Genomic DNA, 20,394 nt, shown 5'->3' on the forward strand with positions numbered 1-20,394 from the left:
TTATTCATGAGAGAGAGAGAGAGAGAGAGAGAGAGAGAGAGGCAAAGACACAGGCAGAGGGAGAAGCAGGCTCCATGCAGGGAGCCCGATGTGGGACTCAATCCTGGAACTCCAGGATCACAACCTGGGCTGAAGGCAGGTGCTAAACCACTGAGCCACCCAGACATCCCCTCTAATATAAATCTTTGGTCAAATGAAATCATTCTGATAATGCAATATTAAGCAGTTAACACATGACTTACTTTAGACAAAGTACAATTTCACCTGTGCATACTGAAATGTACTAAAGCAAAACAGACTACAGAAAAATCTAGATTTTTCTTCACATACATCATATCGTATACATAGATGTTAAGATTTAAAATAACTGTCTCAAACAATTTCCTTCAGATTCAAAGTTACTGCAATCAGGCTAAATGTTAATCACTGGCATAGACATGTCTAAAATATATTAAAAATGCATCAACCTTTTCCACTATGATGAGGTCTCCAACTTGTATGTCTGAACTCTTAACTTGCACTTTACCTTAAAAAAAAGAAGAAGTATAATCAACCCAAGGAAATAATAGTACACCAGAGTTAAAGTTTCAATTGACAAATAATATTTTAGAAATAATTTTCAGAGGGGGGGAAAAACACTAGATATTTATCTGGACTTATACTTTCAAAATAATTTTATTTCACACAGTCACTAAAAATTAACTTCTCTTAGCTCCCAAGCACAAAGAGCTAACTGCCCCCAATACAAGACATGCGGTGTGGGAGAGGGCTCCAACTGGAAGATCTTCCCAAATCTGCCATTATTTCAGGTCTGGGTCCAGCACTGATGATCAGAATTAGCACTAGGGGTGATTTAATGAGTGAATAACATAAAGATGTAAAATCCTTATATTAATATTGTGAATGGCATTGATTGACACATAACTGACAGAACAGAAGAAGTGAAGAAAAGGATACATAAAATCACTGTGCACTGGTAGTCTCACAGATGGTTCCATACTGATAACTGATACTGATAAAGTTGAAAGCTTTGTTACAAGAAGTGATTCTTCTTACATGATACCGTGTGTAAATTCTTAAGTTATCTATATTATATCTAGTGTACAACGATCTATAAAACTTAATGTTACACAATACTATGTAACATAGTATTATGTTACACAGAGTATTTACGTAATTTAAGACACCATCCTACATAAGCAACAAAACTTACTCAAGTTTTCTCTCTGAGACTCTCCATTCTCCCTCCCTCCTTCTTCTTTCCTTCCCCCTCCCACCACCCCTCCCTCAGTCAATTTCCCTTTTAGAACTAGCAACACCCTTGTGGAACTATTTTTATCTTTTTGTGGTTACCGGTTTAACATGGGAAAATGTCTATGCCTTCACATTCATTCAATTTACTCTGAAGCTAACAGAAAAAGAGGTAAAGGTTCATATTACACTATCAAAAACTAACATTACTAGTTAGTTATACCATTGACTTTTAGACCACATTCAACTTATTACAAACTCACTTCCTAAATACTTTTTGAAGCAGCTGAGTGTCAACAGTATCACACCTGTTCCTAAAGGTATATTTTGAGGATATCAAAAAAAGTTTTGTGAATACTATGTTTTTCCATGTCCATTATACAATAAACACATAAGGACTAGAACTAGTTGTGGAGGGGAGCTATTTTTTTATTCATATAAAATAGCAATGTTCTTTAGAATTACATGTGAAACAAATCTTAAGATATATTCATAATTGATAAGTACATGTCTATTAATAGCCAGAAAGTATACCTATAAAAGAATGTCTATTTTAATTATTTTTTCAATTGGTCCCTTCAAGCTTCGTTATCTGTGGTCCCACTACTGTGTTTTCTATAGCCAAGCACCAGGTAGTAAAGTTACCTCAGTGATCGCATGCTCCCAGGGTATTACTCGAAAGAATTCCTTTCTTATCACTTCATATTATTTTCTCTCCTACCATCCAACCCACTTTTCCTTCCTTCTGCTCTTCTATATTCTCAGTAACATACCCATTTAAAAAGGAGAGGAAGAGAAATAGCTGTAATCATAAAATAAATGTAGTAAACAATTCTTAAATATTTTGAGACAGAAAAATATATCCTTTTCTGACTCCTTCATCAATATTTCTGAGAGAGATGCTACTGTCACATAACAGACACAATTTATATTTAATATTAATAGCCTTTAGTTTGGGGGCATTGTATCGTGACTTTTATTCATTTCCAAGGAAATTACTTACAATTACTTGTGTAAGGAAAACAGGTGATGGTAAAATGCAGCGTAGAAACTTCTCACATTAATGATATGACAATGAGAATAAAACATGAGAAGGCTATCATGTCCTACTGGTATGGCAATCTGCCTCGCTTACCTACTTAAAGTACACATTTCTACATTTTGAAAAATTGGTCAAATTGCTTAATGGCTCTTAGTTCTCTAAATAGTTTTCATTAGCACAGTCACGTGAACTCACTGACTTCTCTTTTCTTTCTTCCAGAGTAGTTAGGGCATTAGAAGAGAAGAGGGAGCATTACCTTTTCCCCAGGCACCCACCTGTCAATGACAGCCCAGCACCATGACCGTGACCCTAGCTGGCCAATGTGGACAACTCATGCTTACACCAACAGTTTGATTTCTGGACACCCTTCGTGAACTAAGCTAACATCTGACCCTATTAACATACTATCATCAGAGATGAGGGATTGGTAACAGAAGGAAACTCCTAAATTTTACATGTTACAACACAACGAAAACATGTATCTGCCACCTGCTCTCACAACCCAATAGAGCCATCCACAATGCAAAGTGTTTTTGAAATGGGCATTTAAAATTTAATAATTTCAGAGCTATACTTGACAGAACCAAATTCTAAATACAGTAATGATGCATACACCAGTACTTATACTTGAGGACAGTTTTCCTTAAAAATGCTGTATTTAATTTACCTCAAGTTCAAGCCCTGGAAGTCATCCAGTATTGGCCTTTTCTCTCTGATGAAAGAGTCAACAATGAATGTTACCAGGTACAGTAATAGCCATCCTTCCCTCTCTCCAAACTAATGCAATAAAATCTTTCCATCAAGCCCTCTTCCTAGGAATAAATGTTCCTGCCACCATGCTTCCAAAGCGTAGCAGCTTACATGTTTCTCACAGAATAAAAGCATTCAACTCACTCGTTCTGTGAACCAAGTTTCCCAGGCTCCTTTGAAAGATCCAAGACGTAACTCAAAGGACTACTTATTCTTACTCCAAAGCTTCTTAAACACAGACTCTGTCCACCAATCTCACTGCTACTCATTTTTTGCTTGAATAAAGAGAATATTCTATTAATATGCTCCATTACTATCACCTCCCTAATTCAATATGAATTCCAAATGAACCGGTTGGCAAAACTAAGGATTATGTTTATCTCCCCCCAAAATCTCCATCATTTGACAATTACTTATAATATAATTCAGATTTACATCATTATACACATGTTCTTCACAACTAACCTCAAATTAACTTTCTAGCAAGTCCTCAACACTTGCTGTTTCTTTTGACTGGAAGCCCTCACCTCATAGCTCTCCTTAGTTACACAGCAAACAGAGCTTCACGACGCCTTTGGACCCACCTAAGCACCAGCAGTATGTATGCACACCTCTACACAATGTGCTTATCTGCTATCAACAAACATTACAGTGTCGACTAAACCCAGATCCCGTGACAGGTTCAAAGCATAACTGAAATATATTTTTAAGACATTTGCTTTGTTCTTCGCAAATGCATCAAACAAACTTACCCCACTCTAAAACAAGAGAAACTTCTATCAATCTATTCCTTATCGGTTAAATGGATCAAACATCATAAGGGACTAACGGGAAAGTAGCTATATAAGCCACATTTAACCAGACACAGACACCAAATGAGGATGAAAACATATTAATTACTTCTTTCCCAACAAAATACACAGAGGTAATAAGGGTAGGAGATAATTAAGCACCTTTTTAAACAAGGACTTGATCGCATATATGCGGCACTCCAGAAGGTCAACACCAGATGACAGGTGTACTTTCCTGGGCAGAAAGCTGCACACCACAGCAGCAGATTGCTTGGCTTATCTCTGTTATTTGGGTGGGACCAGTACCCACCAACTCTCTTAACACTTTGTCTGTGGAGGTAGAAAACTAATTTAACATGGATTATGAAGTAAAGTGGGTAGCTGGGAAATGTAATTAATATATTTATTTACATATATAAGTAAACTGTATTTTGAAAGAGACCTATACGCTGAAAATAAATATTGCTGAGAGAAATTTTAAGATAAATAAAAGGAAAGATCTATCTCATGCATCGGTCAGAAGACTTAGTATTAATAAGATGTTAATTCTACCTCAAATTTATCTCTAGATTCAATGCAATCCCAAACAAAATCCTAGCAGCCATTTTTACAGAAAAGCTGATTTTATTTTATTTTATTTTTTATCTATCTATCTATCTATCTATCTATCTATTTATTTATTTATTTATGATAGTCACACACAGAGAGAGAGAGAGAGGCAGAGACATAGGCAGAGGGAGAAGCAGGCTCCATGCACCGGGAGCCCGACGTGGGATTTGATCCCGGGTCTCCAGGATCGCGCCCTGAGCCAAAGGCAGGCGCCAAACCGCTGCGCCACCCAGGGATCCCCACAAGCTGATTTTAAAAGACATATCAAAATACACAAGAACACAAGACCTAAACCTGACTGAAAATGAAAAAAAGCTGAATGGAAACAACACTACGTGATTTCAAAAATTATTATAAAGAAATAATAAAAGAATGGTATTAGCATAAAGACAAACATATCAGTAGAGTAGAAAAGTCCAAAAAATAAACTGATACACAAAAAGACAACTGACTTTTGACAAAAGTATAAAACAAAGCCATGTGAGAAAGACCACTTTTCCAAAACATGGTGCTAGAAGCATTTGGATATCCACATGCAAAAAAAGTACTTACATGTACACTTGGTACTAGTACAAATATTGACTCAAAATGGATATACATAATGTAAATCCTAAAACCGAAGAACTTCTAGAAGAAGAAACATAGGAGAAACAGAAAATCTTTGTGAACTTGCATTAGGCCAAGAGTTCTTAGGAAAGAAAAGCACAATCATAAAGGAAAAGCTGACAAATCATCACCTAGAGCATCTAGGCCTAGACATCATCACCTAGAACATCACAGGGGCTGGGAACAATGAGAAGGCACCAAGGGGTCTGCAGCTGAAAAATAGCTGGAGTCACATGCAGAAGGGAGCAAGCTTGGGAAAGACAGGGAGGGTGGTTGGCTCCAGGTGAAACGGCCCTAGGCCGTGGTTGAAAAACCACCACCATGTGGCACGGCTGCCGAGGAAGAGACCCCCAAAGAGAAGTCCCACTCAGTGAAATCAAGAAGGCACATGGGAGGGTCTGTAGTGAAAGCCTGAGGCAGTAAAGGGATCTGAGGGCCAGAGATTTGGGAAAAGGCAAGGGTAGGAATACAAAGAGTCTCTGGCCATGAAGGGTGGCTTTACAACATGAGGCTATCTAGGCCACATGCAACCTGTCATGGAGCATAGGGGCTGGGAGGCCCTGGCGGAGCACACAACTTCTTTCTGACTCCTGCTGAAGGTGGGCGGGGACCCAGGGTGGTACCCCTCCCCTGACACAGGCTGGGGACAGACAGAAGAATACGGGCAAGATCCTGCCTGCAGGAAACTTACACTCATGAGCAGACGTAAAGCAGGGTGAGATCAAATACAGTGACGTGTCAATTGTATGAATTACAGCCTAGGAAATTAAAAAAAAAAAAAGGAAATACTGCTATTTTAGAGTGAGGCTTATAAAGCATCTTGCTAGAAGTAACCAATTTTTATTCTTAAACATTCACAAGCAATAATCAAAGTAGTTTTAAAAAGCATTTTTTAGCAATCACAAAAAAAAAATTAAGAAGCTCAAGTTAAACACAAATCTTTTTGTTCTATCAGTAAAAAAAAAAAAAAGAAGATTAGATAGCTCTAAAAAGAATATGGAAATATTGTGGTAAGAAACATTTAAAGATAAAAGACTTCATATTATTCACTAGGTCAATTACATTAGGCAACCACTTCCCCTCTAAAATTATGTCACTAACTAAAATGGTCTATTCCATCCATGTAATTACCAACAGAAAGTCCAGAAGCTGCAGAAGAGACTATCCATCCATACAGACTTTATATCCCACAAATGCACACATCCTTTGCCTGAAGCAATATGCAGAACTAAACAAAGAAGTATCATAGCAATTCCCTATACTAAGTATTTTATAGAAAAGTACAAAGGTTTGAAAAATTTAATAAGTATCTCATTACTAAATATTTTATCAACAGATACAAATGAAAATTTTTATAGTCTTACTACCAACGGGACACTTCAAAGTCTTGGTGAAGTCTGCTGGTGTTTGTTTGTATAAGGGAAATTTCTAATTTTGTTTTCTGTGGTTAGAAAGACTTCTGACACATCTACCATGTGTTAAAATACAAAATATTGTTAACATGAATGGTTCATAATTAACTAGTTCTAAGACTCTCAATCACAAAAACCAGAAGCTTTATGAAAAAGCAGCCTTCCTCTCTCCTGGGCCTGCAAAGGTATGAAAATCCCAATGCCCTAAAAGAATCTGCATGGTTACATTACTACTGAAAGGGATATGAACTAAATACGGTTCAAATTGTCCCGAGTCTCTCGTTTCCTCTAGATTTTCAATAATCCCATGGCAATTTCTTACTGGTCAAATATCCCAAGTGTGGAAGCTGATATCGATCCTTTGTAGAGAATGAAGAAATCACAGATAAAGACGGTAAGCAACCGTGAGCCTATTTATAAGGTTTCAGAGCCACTGGTCTAAATCACAAGCAGAAAGAAAACCTCCCAATGATCTTATAGTGTCTTGTGTTTCATGTTTCTCAGAAAAAACAAGAAAAAATTGGAAGAGCAAAGTAACTGATGGACAAAGAGAAGGAGGGAGGGAGGGAAGATTTCCCAAGACTCTAGAACGTGTTAAAAAGGAACATGGTTTAAAACTGGAATGGAGGGCAGCCTGGTGGCTTAGCGGTTTAGTGCTGCCTTGGGCCTGGGGCGTGGCCCTAGAGACTCGGGATCGAGTCCCACTCCGGCTCCCTGCATGGAGCCTGCTTCTCCCTCTGCCTGTGTCTCTGCCTCTCTCTCTCTCTCTCAATCTCTCTCTCTCTGTGTCTCTAATAAATAAATAAAATCTTTTAAAAAATAAAAATAAAAAATAAAACTGGAATGGAACTGGCATGGAAATCTGGTTGAGTCAGTGGAGCAGATGAGAAAGCAAGGCAAAGGGCCCCAATTGGACGCATTTCTCAAAGGTCTGAGAAAAGAACTTTAATAACATTAATAACTGGTTTTAAAGGAACTAACTAAGCATTTTTGGGAGAAAAAAGAAGACAGATCCCTTCTTCACATAATACACACCTGATATGTAAAATTACAAGTGGAGTAAAACATCCGCTATGGAAAATAAAAAGACAGAAACACTGGAGGGAAATAAAGATACTCATTTACCTGGGGGCTGAATGGACTTTCTAAGATTGAAGCATAACCACAAAGGAAAAGACTAGAAGATATGCAAACATACAAAGTATAAATTTATCCATATCAAAAAGACAAAGATACAAAAATGAGTCAAACAAGACAAAAATATTTGTCACAGGATAAATTTCTCTTAGAGAACTTAAAAAAAGGTAAAAATGGACATATGAAAAAAGATGAATAAACTTTTATCAAAGACCAAAATGAACAATGAAATGTTAAAAGATAAGCAGCAAGCAAAACACAATGAAAATATTTGTCACCAAGAAAGTTGGCAATGTAAAAGAACTACAGCGTACAAAGACATTGGGAGAAGGGAATGTCTGGGCTCCATGGAATGCAAACTGCTGCACCTTCATTGGGCAGCTGTCTGACAATATCAGGCCTACAACTTTTCATATTTGATCTGGAAATTCCACCTTACTGAATCAACACATTTCTTGAGTTCCTACCATGGACCAACAGCCCTACCTAACTCTGGGGGAACAGTGGTACAGACACGGAGCTGAGAATGCAATGATTAGAGGTGATCACTGGAGGAAAATCACTCACTAGAGGGAGGTTCCAGATGCTAGCACACATCTGTGCCTACACATAACTCTCCCCTGTCAGAAGGTACTTTGTTAGCCAGGGTTTTTCATTGCTTTCATATGTTCCAGGCCCTAATCTCCAATGCAATAAAAAACATTATATGTATGAGCATCATGACAAAATAAAATTCATATAGATCCTCTTAGGATGGCCTGAGAAAAAAAGATCAGTGATGAGAGTAATGAGTACATACCTAGTCCAGCCACAGAAAACTAAAGAGACAAGAAAACAAATCTCAATTCAGTTTGTGCCTGACTAGATCAAGATCTACCACTATGTGGTACAAATGTAATGATGTATACTGAACATCTTCAAATGAATGCTTTCCAAATGCTGCTCAGACCACAGGAAAGAAGACCACACAAGAAAAATATGTGAAAAGGTGAGCATGCTGATCTAGGAACTGCTCTGACTACATACAAGAACTACACAGAAAGGCTTTCCAAGTATCCAGTGTTCCCCTTCATTTGTGCCGTCACAAAAGTAGACCAGAGACATGAAACTACACGTAAGAGAAGGAAAGCCACCAATGCTTGAGGACTGGATGTCAGCAATCCACTCTGATTACTTCTGACTTTATCAGCTCCTAGGCAATTTCTGGTGGGAAAATTCAGCTAACATTTGAGCATACTATTTTTTAAAAAACCCAACTATCTGAAGACATGACTGACACAAAAGGAAATTCTTCTCACCAAGTGGAAAGAAAATGCAGTAACTCAGGAAACCAGTTACACATCAGGATTTCCCTAGGAAAGTACACATCGCCCAGAGACAAAGTATAAAAGACAGTAAAGAAGGACTTTATTTTTTAGTTATTTTTTTTAAAGATTTTATTTATTTATTCAGGAGAGACACAGAGAGAGGCAGAGACCAGGCAGAGGGAGAAGCAGGCTCCCTGTAGGGAGTCTGTTGGGGGATTCGATTCCAGGTCCCTGGGATCACACCCTGAGCCTAATGCAGACAGACGCTCAACCTGAGCCACCCAGGTGCCTCAAGAAGCAGCTTCTCAAGTGGTAACACGTGGAGCTAACTGAAAACCATCCAGTGTCAGGGCACCTGGCTGGCTTGGCAGGAAGAGCATGAGACTCTTCATCTCAGGGTCATGGGGTTATGAGTTTAAGACCCACACTTGGTGTAGAGATGACTAAAACAAAAAATAAACTTAAAAAAATAAATGAAAATCTCAGTGTTGACTGAGATTGTACACCCATTAAAATATTCTCTGCTTCTAACAAAGCACCCTCAAGATACGAATATATTTAAAAGTGGAAGTACCTTTCCTTTTTAAAAGCAAACATACAAGGGCATCTGGGTGGCTCCATTGGTGAAGTGTCTGCTTTCGGCTCAGATCATGATCCCAGGGCCCTGGGATCCAGCCCCGCATTGGGCTCCCTGCTCAGTGGAGAGCCTCTCTCTACTTCTGCCCTCTGCCTGGCTCTTCCCCTGCTCCTTCTCTCTCTCTCTCTCTCTCTGTCAGATAAGTAAAACCTTAAAATAAATAAATAAATAAATAAATAAATAAATAAATAAATAAATAAATAAATAAATAAATGAATGAATGATGAATGAATGAATGAATAAGTGAATGAATGAATGAATGAAGCAGAGAACATTTTCCCAGAGGATTTCTACAAGAATATGATTAAGAACTCCAAATACAGAAAGTTCAAATACTGTAAATATGATAATAACAAACCACAGTTAAGTCACATAAGGAAGAGATTACTATGAAATATTAGAAATTAAAAAGATGTACAGAAAATATTCTGGACCAGAAAACAAACTTCAAACTAAAGTCAATGAGCATATACATGCATTTTTTTATATTGCAGATTTTACTTATCAGTCATGTGTATCAGAATAACCAGCCACACAACTATGCACCACAGCTGTAAGAACACTGACGTAAGAATGGTCCGGGTTCAAATATGAACTCTTCTAAACTGCAATGGCTCAGAACAAATCATGTAGTATGATTCAGGTCCCTCACCTGTAATGTGGAGATAACACCTACCCACCTTGAATGGTGGTTATACAAATGAGCACGTTACCTGACACACTCAGGAGAAGGTCAAAAAAAAGCAGTAACATCATCATCATCATCTACATGAAAATCTCCTTCCAAAGATCACCAACGATGATCACTCTTGTTTAAAAAGGTAAATCTGCATTTCTATTTGAAATAAACCCACTGACAATTATTTTTAAAGTATCCTGAGTTCGAGTATCACAGAAGTACAAAACACATAACATTTGTATGCTTTCTTCAACATTGTTTACTATTTTTAGGTGACAATGACATAACATAAAATCAGCATTTTAAAGTGAATATTATAGCAGCATTGAGTACATTCACAATGTTGTGCAAACTCCTTCTGTCAAGCTTTTCATCATCACAGAAGGACACGTCATGCCCACTAAGCAGCTGCCCCCATCCAACTGCATACACTTTCCCAGGCCATCGCAACCACAACCTGCTCTCTAGCTCCATGAATCTACCCTTTCTGATAAATGAAATCATACAGCCATGGTCCTTTGCATGTGATTTCTTTCACAAAGGGCAATATTTGCAAGGTTCACCTATGTTTATCAGTATTTGTGAATTTTTATGGTTGAATAATACTTCATTGTAAGAAAACACTGTAATTTGCTTATCCATTCTTCCACTGGTAAACATCCAGGCTGTTATCACCTTTTGGGCAATTATAAATAGTACTGCATGATCTTGAGTGTATGGGTATTTGCCTGAGTCCCTGTTTTCAATTCTAAAGGCATCTGGGAATGTCTCAATTCCTCCTTCCTCTGGGAATGATAGGTCAAAGGGATATATAATTCTTAGTTGTCAATTTGTTTCTTTTACCATCTTAATTAGTGTCACCCCACTTCCTTCTGACCTCCACGCTTTCTTACTGAAGAGCCTTCCTTGTATGTGACAAGCTGCTTCTCTCTCACTGCTTTCAGAATACTCTCTTGGTCCTCAGGTTTCAACAGTTTGATTATAATGTGTCTCAGTGTGGATTTCCTTGCATTTACCTTTCTAGGGATTCACTGATTTTCCTGAATGTGTACAGTCCTGTCTTTTATCAGCTTTGGGAAGTTAATGGCCATTATTTCTTCAAACATTCTCTCCGCTTTCTCCCTGCTTCTCCTTCTAAGATCCCCACTGAGTGTATATAAGTACACTTGGTGTTACCCACAAGTCTCTTAGAACCTGTTTTTTTTTCTTCATTCTTCCTTCTGCTTCTCAGAATGGATCATTTCACTTGAAATTACCTAGGTGCACTGTCACTGATTCCTCCCCTTCCGCCTGCTCAAATTTGCTACTGAAACTCTCCAGTGAGTTTTTCTTTTAATTCACTGTACTTTTCAGCACCAGAATTTTTGCTTCCTTTTATAATTTCTATACCCTCGTTGATATTCTGTATGTAAATACACTGTTTTTCCTGATATCTTCTAGCATTTTTCAATTGTTTCCTTTAACTCCTTAAACATATTTAAGGCAGCTGATTTTGAGTTGTCTAGTAAGCCCGGTATCTGAGCTTCCTCAGGAACAGTTTCTGTTCATTTCTTCTGTGACTGGGCCACATGGTTTCTTTCCATGCTCTGTAATTTTCTGTGGAAACATCATAATCTATTAACTCAGGAAATGAGTTGATTTTCCCCTCTTCTAGGTTTATTTTGTTGCTCGGTATATGCTATAGCCATGCACATACAGGGACTTTTCTAGACTCATTTCGTAAAGTGTGTATTTTTTGTCATGTGTGGTCTGTGAAGTCTTTCAGCCAGTGTTTTGGAAAGGATTTCTTGCATAGGAAAGGAGAAAGACAAAGAAAGAAAGGGAGGGATGGTGGAGGAAGAAGGAAAGAATTAGAGAAGGAAGGAAACAAGGGAGGAAGGGAGAAGGACAAGAAGAGAAAAAGAGAGACCAAACTCTCCCCATCATTGCTGATTGCCTCTGTGCTGGGGATTCCCAACAGAGTCAGGCTGCCTAGAATCAGCCTGAGCCTTCCTCTGTTTGCACTGAGCCTAGAGGCTGGCCAGAGGCAAAACACTTTCTTGGGGTCTTCTCTGAGCGTGACCCAGCACTGGCGTTGGAGATACCTTTCAAAACTCACCAGTAAACACAGGCACTTTTACATGACCTAATTTTCCGAGGAAATGCTCTCTCCAGCTTCTTCTGCCTGGCATTTGACACTCTATCCTATGTGCTGACTGCCACTGCTGGCCCCAAACTACTGCTGCAGTTCCTTAACCTGACATAGGCTTGAAAAATGCATACTAGTTTTGGGCTCCTCTGCCCTGAGAGACATCCAAGTTAGATGAAAGAAAGACAAGTATCCTGAGTCAGTCCGTCACATGTTGCTGATAGGGTGGACAGAATAGACACAATTCTCTGCAAGTAAGTTCTGCTCTACTCCCTTCAGAGCCAGGGTCCAGAATCCCAAATCAAGAATGTGGCCTGCCATCTTCCCAGCAAGTGTTGACTTGTCCATATTTCTGTGAAAGAAAGAGCATGTAGGACTGCCTCCTCCCCAGTTTCACAGATAGCACCATACCACTTAGTTTTGAATGAATATTGGTAATACACAAAAACAAATCTCAACACAGTCCAAATATCACAATTGAAACAATTTTAAAAATAAGCCAGGATCTATACTACATTCTAAAAAAGACACACCAAAGTTAGACCTAATTTATTCCTGGCCCATTCTGGGGACTCGTTTTTTCAAAAACTAAAGCTTACCTCTTTTCTACAACATACCTTTCCTCTACCATGCCACTACTGTAAGCATCAAAACATCTTAATAGTTAACTGTTCAATTTAATCGCAAAAGAATAGTCTTTTGAATACACGGTCCTGGGACAACAGGGTAGTCACATGCAAAGAAATACAGACCCATAACACACACCATACACAAAATATGAAATGAAAGTGGATCACACATCTGAACATCAAGGCTAAAACTATAAAGTCCCTAGAAGAAAATACAGAAGTAAATCCTTGTGACGTTGGGTTGGTAAACCATTTCTAAGCTACAAAGCCAAAAACACGAGCAATAAAAGAAAACACAGATAAGTCAGACACCATGAACACGAAAGCTTTTGTGTGTCAGAGGACACCGAGAAGAAAAACACACACCACAGAATGAGATAAAATATTTCCAAATCACATACTGACAAGAAACTTAAATCTAGAATAAAGAACTCTTACAACTCAATTATTAAAAAACAACCCAGGTAAAACAGTAAGCAAAGAATCTGAATAAACATCTCTCCAAAGAAGACAATGCCTAACAAGGACATGAAAAGATGTTCAACATCACTAGTCATCAGGGAAACACAAATCAAACCACCGTGAGATACCACTTCACACCCAACAGGATGGCCACAATAAAGAAGATAAGAAGACAATAAAAGTGCTGGTGAAGATGTAGAGAAACTGGAACCGTCACACATTGCTGGTGAGAATGCAAAAAGGTGTCGCCAACCAGGAAAATAGTTTGGCAGTTTATAAAAAACAGAGTTACCATATAATCCAGCAATTCCACTCATAGGTATATTTACAAAAGAAATAAAACAGCATTCACACAAAAACATTTGTATACATTCACAGCAGCATTATTTACAACAGCCTAGAGTGGAAACAATCCAAACGTCCATCTACCGATGAATGGGTGAACACAACATGGAGTACCACAGAGTGGAATATTATTTGGCAACAAAAAGAAAGCCTGACAGGCGCCACAACACAGGTGAATCTTGAACACAGGATGCAAGTGAAAGAAGCCTGTGACCAAAGCCCACATACCACATGATTCATTTCTGTGACCTGTTCCTAAGAGGCAAATCTATGGAGACAGAAGGCAGACTGGGGGTTGCCTGGAGCTGGAGTAGGGTGAGAGGGGCAAAAATGAGATGATGGCTAATATATTCAGAGTTTCTTTTTAGAATGTTAAAAATGTTCCAAAATTAGATGGTGGTAATAGTTTCATAATTCTGTGAACATACCAAAAATCACTGAATTGTATACTTTAAATAGATAAACTTTATGTTATATGAAATATATCCCAATAACCTATAAAAAATTTCTTGGAGAATTATTTCAAATAAATAAATTCAGTGTACAAATGTCCACATGTGAATAGAAGATACAAACTCCATTCTAAACCTCATTTTTTAAACAGTCTCAAGGTTATTACGAATACTCATCTAGCTATTCAGTGCCTTCCCTCGCTGTCCCTCACGGACACAATCACTGTCATGGTGTCACTTTTCAATGGTAATAATGCCCACCTATGGCTTCTCCTACACTCTTCCCAGTACATCACTTCTTTTCCACTGGGACTGAGAGACCAAATAAACAAGCTCTTTAAAAACATAAAATTAAGCAAGGGTTAAAGCCCTGAATGAAGTTAAGGAGGAATGGGCATAAAGCAATTATCATTTTGGATCATGACATTTATTTTAGGTGCTCCAAGGCCCTTCACTTAAAGCCATAGTACAAGATGTCTGACCTTTATGACTGTTTAAAATATAACACAAAGATTTTATTAGGTAAGGTGGTATTAGGCTTCACAGAAAATGTGCATACACCAGTTGGGTTTCTAAGTACATATGTCCAAGTACCTTGAAATGGTAGGCATTATAAGAAAATTAATTAGATACCATATGTAATCCCATAATACTACTTTCAATAACAGAATTAAGACATGTTTTCTTTCATTTCTGTTAACTAAAATGATGATTACATTTAGCACATGATAAGCTAGATCAAAAGGGTCTTACTAACCTCTTACTGTAAGTTTGCTGTATAGCTGTGAATTCACTTCCTTGTCTCGCTGAAAACGCCGAAATTCATCAATTGCTTCCCTCATGATAGTGACAGCCAAAACAAATCCCTATGAAACAAAAGAAAATATGGTATTTGAGAAAACTGGTCTTTAACAAAAAAGTTAAGGCAAAATTCTTTTACCATGTAGTTTTACTTTTTCCCTCTCAATTTATGTTACTTCTAAAACAGAAACAGAAACAAAAACAGAGGGATCCCTGGGTGGCGCAGCGGTTTGGCACCTGCCTTTGGCCCAGGGCGTGATCCTGGAGACCCGGGATCGAATCCCACATCGGGTTCCTGGTGCATGGAGCCTGCTTCTCCCTCTGCCTGTGTCTCTGCCTCTCTCTCTCTCTCTCTCTCTCACTCTCTCATAAATAATAAATAAATAAATACATACATACATACATACATACAGAAAGTAACGAAACACTAGAAGAGGAATATAATAAATACTAAAATATTTAAAATTCTCCCTATAAGGAAAAAAAACTTTTATATCCATATAACGTACTTCAAGCTAAACATCAGAAAATGCTTAGTAACCCAAAGAAAAAGAAATCTACGATCTAAAAAAAAAAAAACAAAAAAAAAAAAACCCACACACAAACACACCCACACCTCCCATGAATTATATTTAGAACACTCAAGCCTTTAAGTATCAAATTACCAAAGACTATCATCAAAATCTTATACTCTCTGCACTTGAATCTTTCTGGTCAAAGAAAGCACAAAGGAACACAGCACAATCTCAGCACAACAGCTTCCTCTAGTACAGGACCCCAGGCACAGCCACCGGCTTTTGTTTTGTAAACAAAAACCTCAACAAATCAACTTGATGCTATGTAAATAAAACTTTGACATCATCTTTCTTAAGCCTACCCACAGGTTTTCCAACACCTACGTCAATACCCTTCATTCTACCTCTCTACAACCACACAATGCTCAGTAGGCTCGTGTTATTGATCCTCATTTACCCTCTGTAAGTGATGTAATACCAAATGACTGCCCTGAAAGGACAATGGTCTGTCACTCCAGGGTTGTGTCTGTGTCACCAATAGGCCACATTGGGTGAGCCCTTGCGTTTACTGAAAGGCGATCCTCCCCGGTATGCTCAGAGTTGTGCCACCATCACCACCTCTAACTGTAGAATATTCTCAACATCCCAAAGAGAGAGAAAGCCTACACCTGATGGTGGTCACCAACATCCCCCTCCTGCTCCCAGCCCCCGGCCACCACTAGTCCAACTTTCTGTCTCTATGGATTCCCCTCTTCTGGGTGATATGGCATGTTTAGCATTTGATGAACTGCCAAACTGATACCCAAAGAGGTTGTACCCCTTAGCATGTGCTTACTGGCCATAAGTATACTCTTGGGATCCTATACTCACTTTTTAACTGTGTCATTTGTCTTTTCACCGTGAAGCTGTAAGAGCTCTTTGTATTATTCTGGATACAAATACCTTGTTAGACATGTGATTAGCAAATGTGAGGTTACAAGTATTTTCCCCCATTCTACGTTATCACTTCATTTTCTTGATGCACAGGATATTTAATTTAATAAAGCCCAATTTATTTAAGTTTTTCTTTAGTCACTTGGGCTTTGATTGTCCAAGATCATAAAAATTTGCCCCTACGTTTTCCTCCCAGGAGTCTTACAGTTTTAGCTCTTCCATTGAGGTCTATGATCCATGATGAGTGGTTTTCTGTGTATGACATGAGGGAGGGGCCCAACTTCATTCTTTCACATCTGTCTGTCCCACTGCCCCAGCACCATTTGTTGAGGAGATTATTCTCTCTCCACTGAACAGACTTGGCACCCTTGCCAAAAATCAATCCGTCATAAAAGTAAAGGCTTATTTCTGCACATTGCATCTATCCTTCTGGCAGTCCTAGACTGACTGTCTAGGACTTCCTGACTGTCTTTGAAATTAGTTTTGAAATGGGGAAGCAGGAGTCCTCCAACACCAATCTTCTTTTCCATGTTGCACTGGCTACTCTGGGTCTCTTGCATTTACATATGAATTTTAGAACTAGCTTGTCAATTTCTACCAAAAAGCCAAGTGGGATTTTGTACTGTCTTTCAATTCGTAAATATGTGAGGACTTCTATTTATTTAGATCTTTGGTATTTTTTTAAATGTTTTATTAGTTTTCAATATGCAATGCTACATTTTAGCTAAATCTATTCCAATTTTCTTTCTGATATTATAAATGGAACTATTACCCTAATTTCATTTTCAGATGGTCCTCACTAGTATATGGAAATACAAGAGGTTTCTGTTTATCTATCTTGTACCCTACAGCCCTACTAACTCATTTACTTGTGCCAGCATTTCTGAACTGGAAATGGGCCTCCCTACACACAAGACCACGCCACTGTGAATGGAGCCAGCTTTCCTTCTCTCCTTTCCATCTAGGTATCTTAGTACAGGTAAGACAAAGAAAAAAAACATGAAAATCCAAACCAGAAGACCCAAAATACTTTTAAGAAATTTAGTGTTATCACAAAAGCCTTAAAATTGACACACCCTTTAACCAAACAGTTTGATTTCTGGAAACTTATCCTAAAAAACAACAATAAAACAAGGATCCCAGCAGGATCAAACATAAAAAACTGGAAATAACTTGAATGTCTACAATAAGAAATTCATGGTACACTCATATGCTGAAATATTGTACTTTCTGAATTAAAAGATGTTCTTAGTCTCGGATAGGAAAACAATACCACTTTAAATACAGAAAATCTAATTCACAATCAAGTTCAGTAATGTGAAAAATACATATCTACCAATCCAGGAAATAAAAGTTTTATACAGCCATTCTCATGCTGGAGAATATTTACTGTTATAGACTTATAATTTCTCAAAATTCTATATATAACCAACTCACCTTGAGAGAAACAAGAGAATGGTTGTCAAGCCTGTGTTTCTTAGATACTAGAGGGTATTGTTAGAAGTGTGACTCTGAACCAGGCAAGCACAGCATCATCACCTGGAAGGGTTTTTGTGCTATCGATGTGTTCAAGGCCTACCTGAAATGTGTACATTTAATCTCCTCTCCAAAAAAAAAAAAAAAAAAAACACAGGTCCCAGACATATATACATTAACTACACTCTTCCAGTCAATCTAACTTTCACTATGGCTTAAAGGCAGCAAAAGTTAATTAAATCTCCATTCATTAAGTAATTATAAACCACAAAATGTAATAGCTCCTAGTGCTTCCAAGAACTCAGGAAGTGAAAATAAGCTCTCATTTCTAAAGCAGTGATATCAGAGAAGATGCACCAAAGTGGGGTAGGTCCCAACTTCTAGAACAGGAGTCAAGCACTCTCCAGAGGAAACAGCCCTGGTCACCGGCAGACTGCTAGCATATACAAGCTGCTCTCAGCCACACCTCAAATCTAAGGTTTACCTAAATACAGAACAGAGGTGTAGGACCAGCCACAACCAAGAGGTGTCACTCCCATACCACCACGTCCATCTCTAGCATATCTATTCTGAGAAAAGCCCCAACAGCCAGCCTGGCTACATAAAGCTGGTTATCAGAACAGTGCAGCTGACACCAACATTTCCTTCTTAACCACTGGAGTCTAGCACGTACGGGCTTCCAGCTTTCGAGCTGAGATCTACTTTGTCCTAACTGGATCAGAACAGACTGGTGGCCAATGGAAGATGTGGACAAGGGAACCACAGGAGTTCCTGGACCTTCCTAGGACCTCAGCATCAACCAGGTCCAAGACAGAAGCTACGGTAATGCCGCCTAAAAAAAACCCAAAGTGAACACAAGAGGGTGGCAGAACTTCACAGTGAAACAACAGTATTTGTGCATCAGCCTGTCAGTCACAATGCCTGATGGGAACGTGGCACATGGCCAGTCCACGGGCTGTGACTAAACTCTGTACCACAAAGTGGAATTCTTTTTTCCTACTTTTCCAAATGGCCAAGGAGCCATGTAAGTGCCAAAACAATATGCATTTTTATAAAAAGAGAAAAAAATGCTACTGATATAATAATGTCAGTTTAACCTTGAGGAATTATTACATGCCAGAAACTTTTCTATGTATTTTATTTTTTCTATGTATTTTAGTGAGTTACCTATTAAATGCCACAAACACCTTATGAGGTGTGTACCCTAGCTCTAATTCACAGCCAGGAAAGCTCAGACACCAGAAGCACACATCCTTTTGCCAAGGTCGCACTCATGGGCAGCTTATGTTAAGAGTGCTTGTCTCTACACAGTATGAGGTTCGAGTCCAAGTAACTGATTTGTTTTCTCCTTTCCGTATCCATCCACACCACCAACGCAGAGACACTCAAAAAGAAAAGAGTGGACAGAAGAAGGACTGAAAATCAGAGTCCTCACAGACGGACTGGTCACCTACGTAGCCTAGCCTACCTGGCTGTCCATTTTGTATTAACAAAGGAACACAGCGTATGTGGAAGATGTAGTGTGAACAACCCAGACCTCCTTAATCTAAGAATCACTTGCATGGATAGATCTATTCTACTTGATTAATTCTGATAGAAGCACTGCAATCCTGATTACACTAGCTTTCCCTCAAAGAGTTGCTGTGAAACCTGAATGATGCAAAAGGTAATCTTCATTGTGACACAAGAATGTAATGAAATCACTTCTCAGTTTGCTCTTCTGTTCTATGGCAAAATATAACAGAAATTAGATCAGAGCTGAAGCTAGTAAATAATACTGCCCCAAGTACTTGATAAAGAAAGATTATTAAACTATCACTGTTTCCAGGAACTCCTTTTAGTTGGAGAACAGAAAGAATATGAAGCGCCTTATTTAAAATTCGCAGACATCAGATATAAGATTTTAAAACCACCGCTGTATGATGGTTTCATGCTTCACTGGCAGGTTTCCGGCAAGGAGGAATCGGGCAATGCTAACCAATTCATTTTTCTGAGCAACCTTACAGAACCTGAGAAGGCAGGCAGCGGAAAGGCAGTCAAAACATGAAGTGTATGTGTAAAGACCAGATGCCAGTACAGGCTCTTGACCAAGGACAGGGGCAAACACAGTGGTCAAGACAAAACAAGAACTCAGGAGCTGTGAGGGAATTCTGTTGAAGCATAGTCTCTTTATTAAAAAACAAAAACAATGGGGATCCCTGGGTGGCTCAGAGGTCTGGCCCCTGCCTTCGGCCCAAGGCATAATCCTGGAGTCCCGGGATTGAGTCTGCTTCTCCCTCTGCCTGTGTCTCTGCCTCTCTCTGTGTCTCTCATTAATAAATAAATAAAATCTTAAAAAAAAAAGTGTATTTTAGAAGTAGATTTAGTTTAAAGGTTCTTCAACTTGCCCTAGATGAATAAAAAAGATCTTATGTATATAGTAGCTGAATCTT

At 38.5% G+C, this 20,394-nt stretch overlaps 1 protein-coding gene across 5 annotated transcripts in view; it reads right to left on the minus strand.

The window, feature by feature from the left end:
- LOC129514446 (probable phospholipid-transporting ATPase IIB) overlaps positions 1-20,394 on the minus strand; it is a 242,290-nt gene that overhangs the window by 181,791 nt on the left and 40,105 nt on the right. For 4 of the 5 annotated variants that reach the window (XM_055333020.1, XM_055333016.1, XM_055333017.1 and 1 more), the window contains exons 5-6: positions 14,995-15,103; positions 468-526 (exon numbers count right to left, since the gene is read on the minus strand). In XM_055333020.1, the coding sequence (XP_055188995.1) occupies positions 468-526; positions 14,995-15,103 (168 nt within the window). The remainder of the gene's footprint in view (positions 1-467; positions 527-14,994; positions 15,104-20,394) is intronic. The other variant, XM_055333018.1, reaches the window with a different exon arrangement.

Source organism: Nyctereutes procyonoides, unplaced genomic scaffold (genome assembly GCF_905146905.1).
Source record: "Nyctereutes procyonoides isolate TBG_1078 unplaced genomic scaffold, NYPRO_anot_genome, whole genome shotgun sequence".
NCBI classification, from domain to species: domain Eukaryota; kingdom Metazoa; phylum Chordata; class Mammalia; order Carnivora; family Canidae; genus Nyctereutes; species Nyctereutes procyonoides.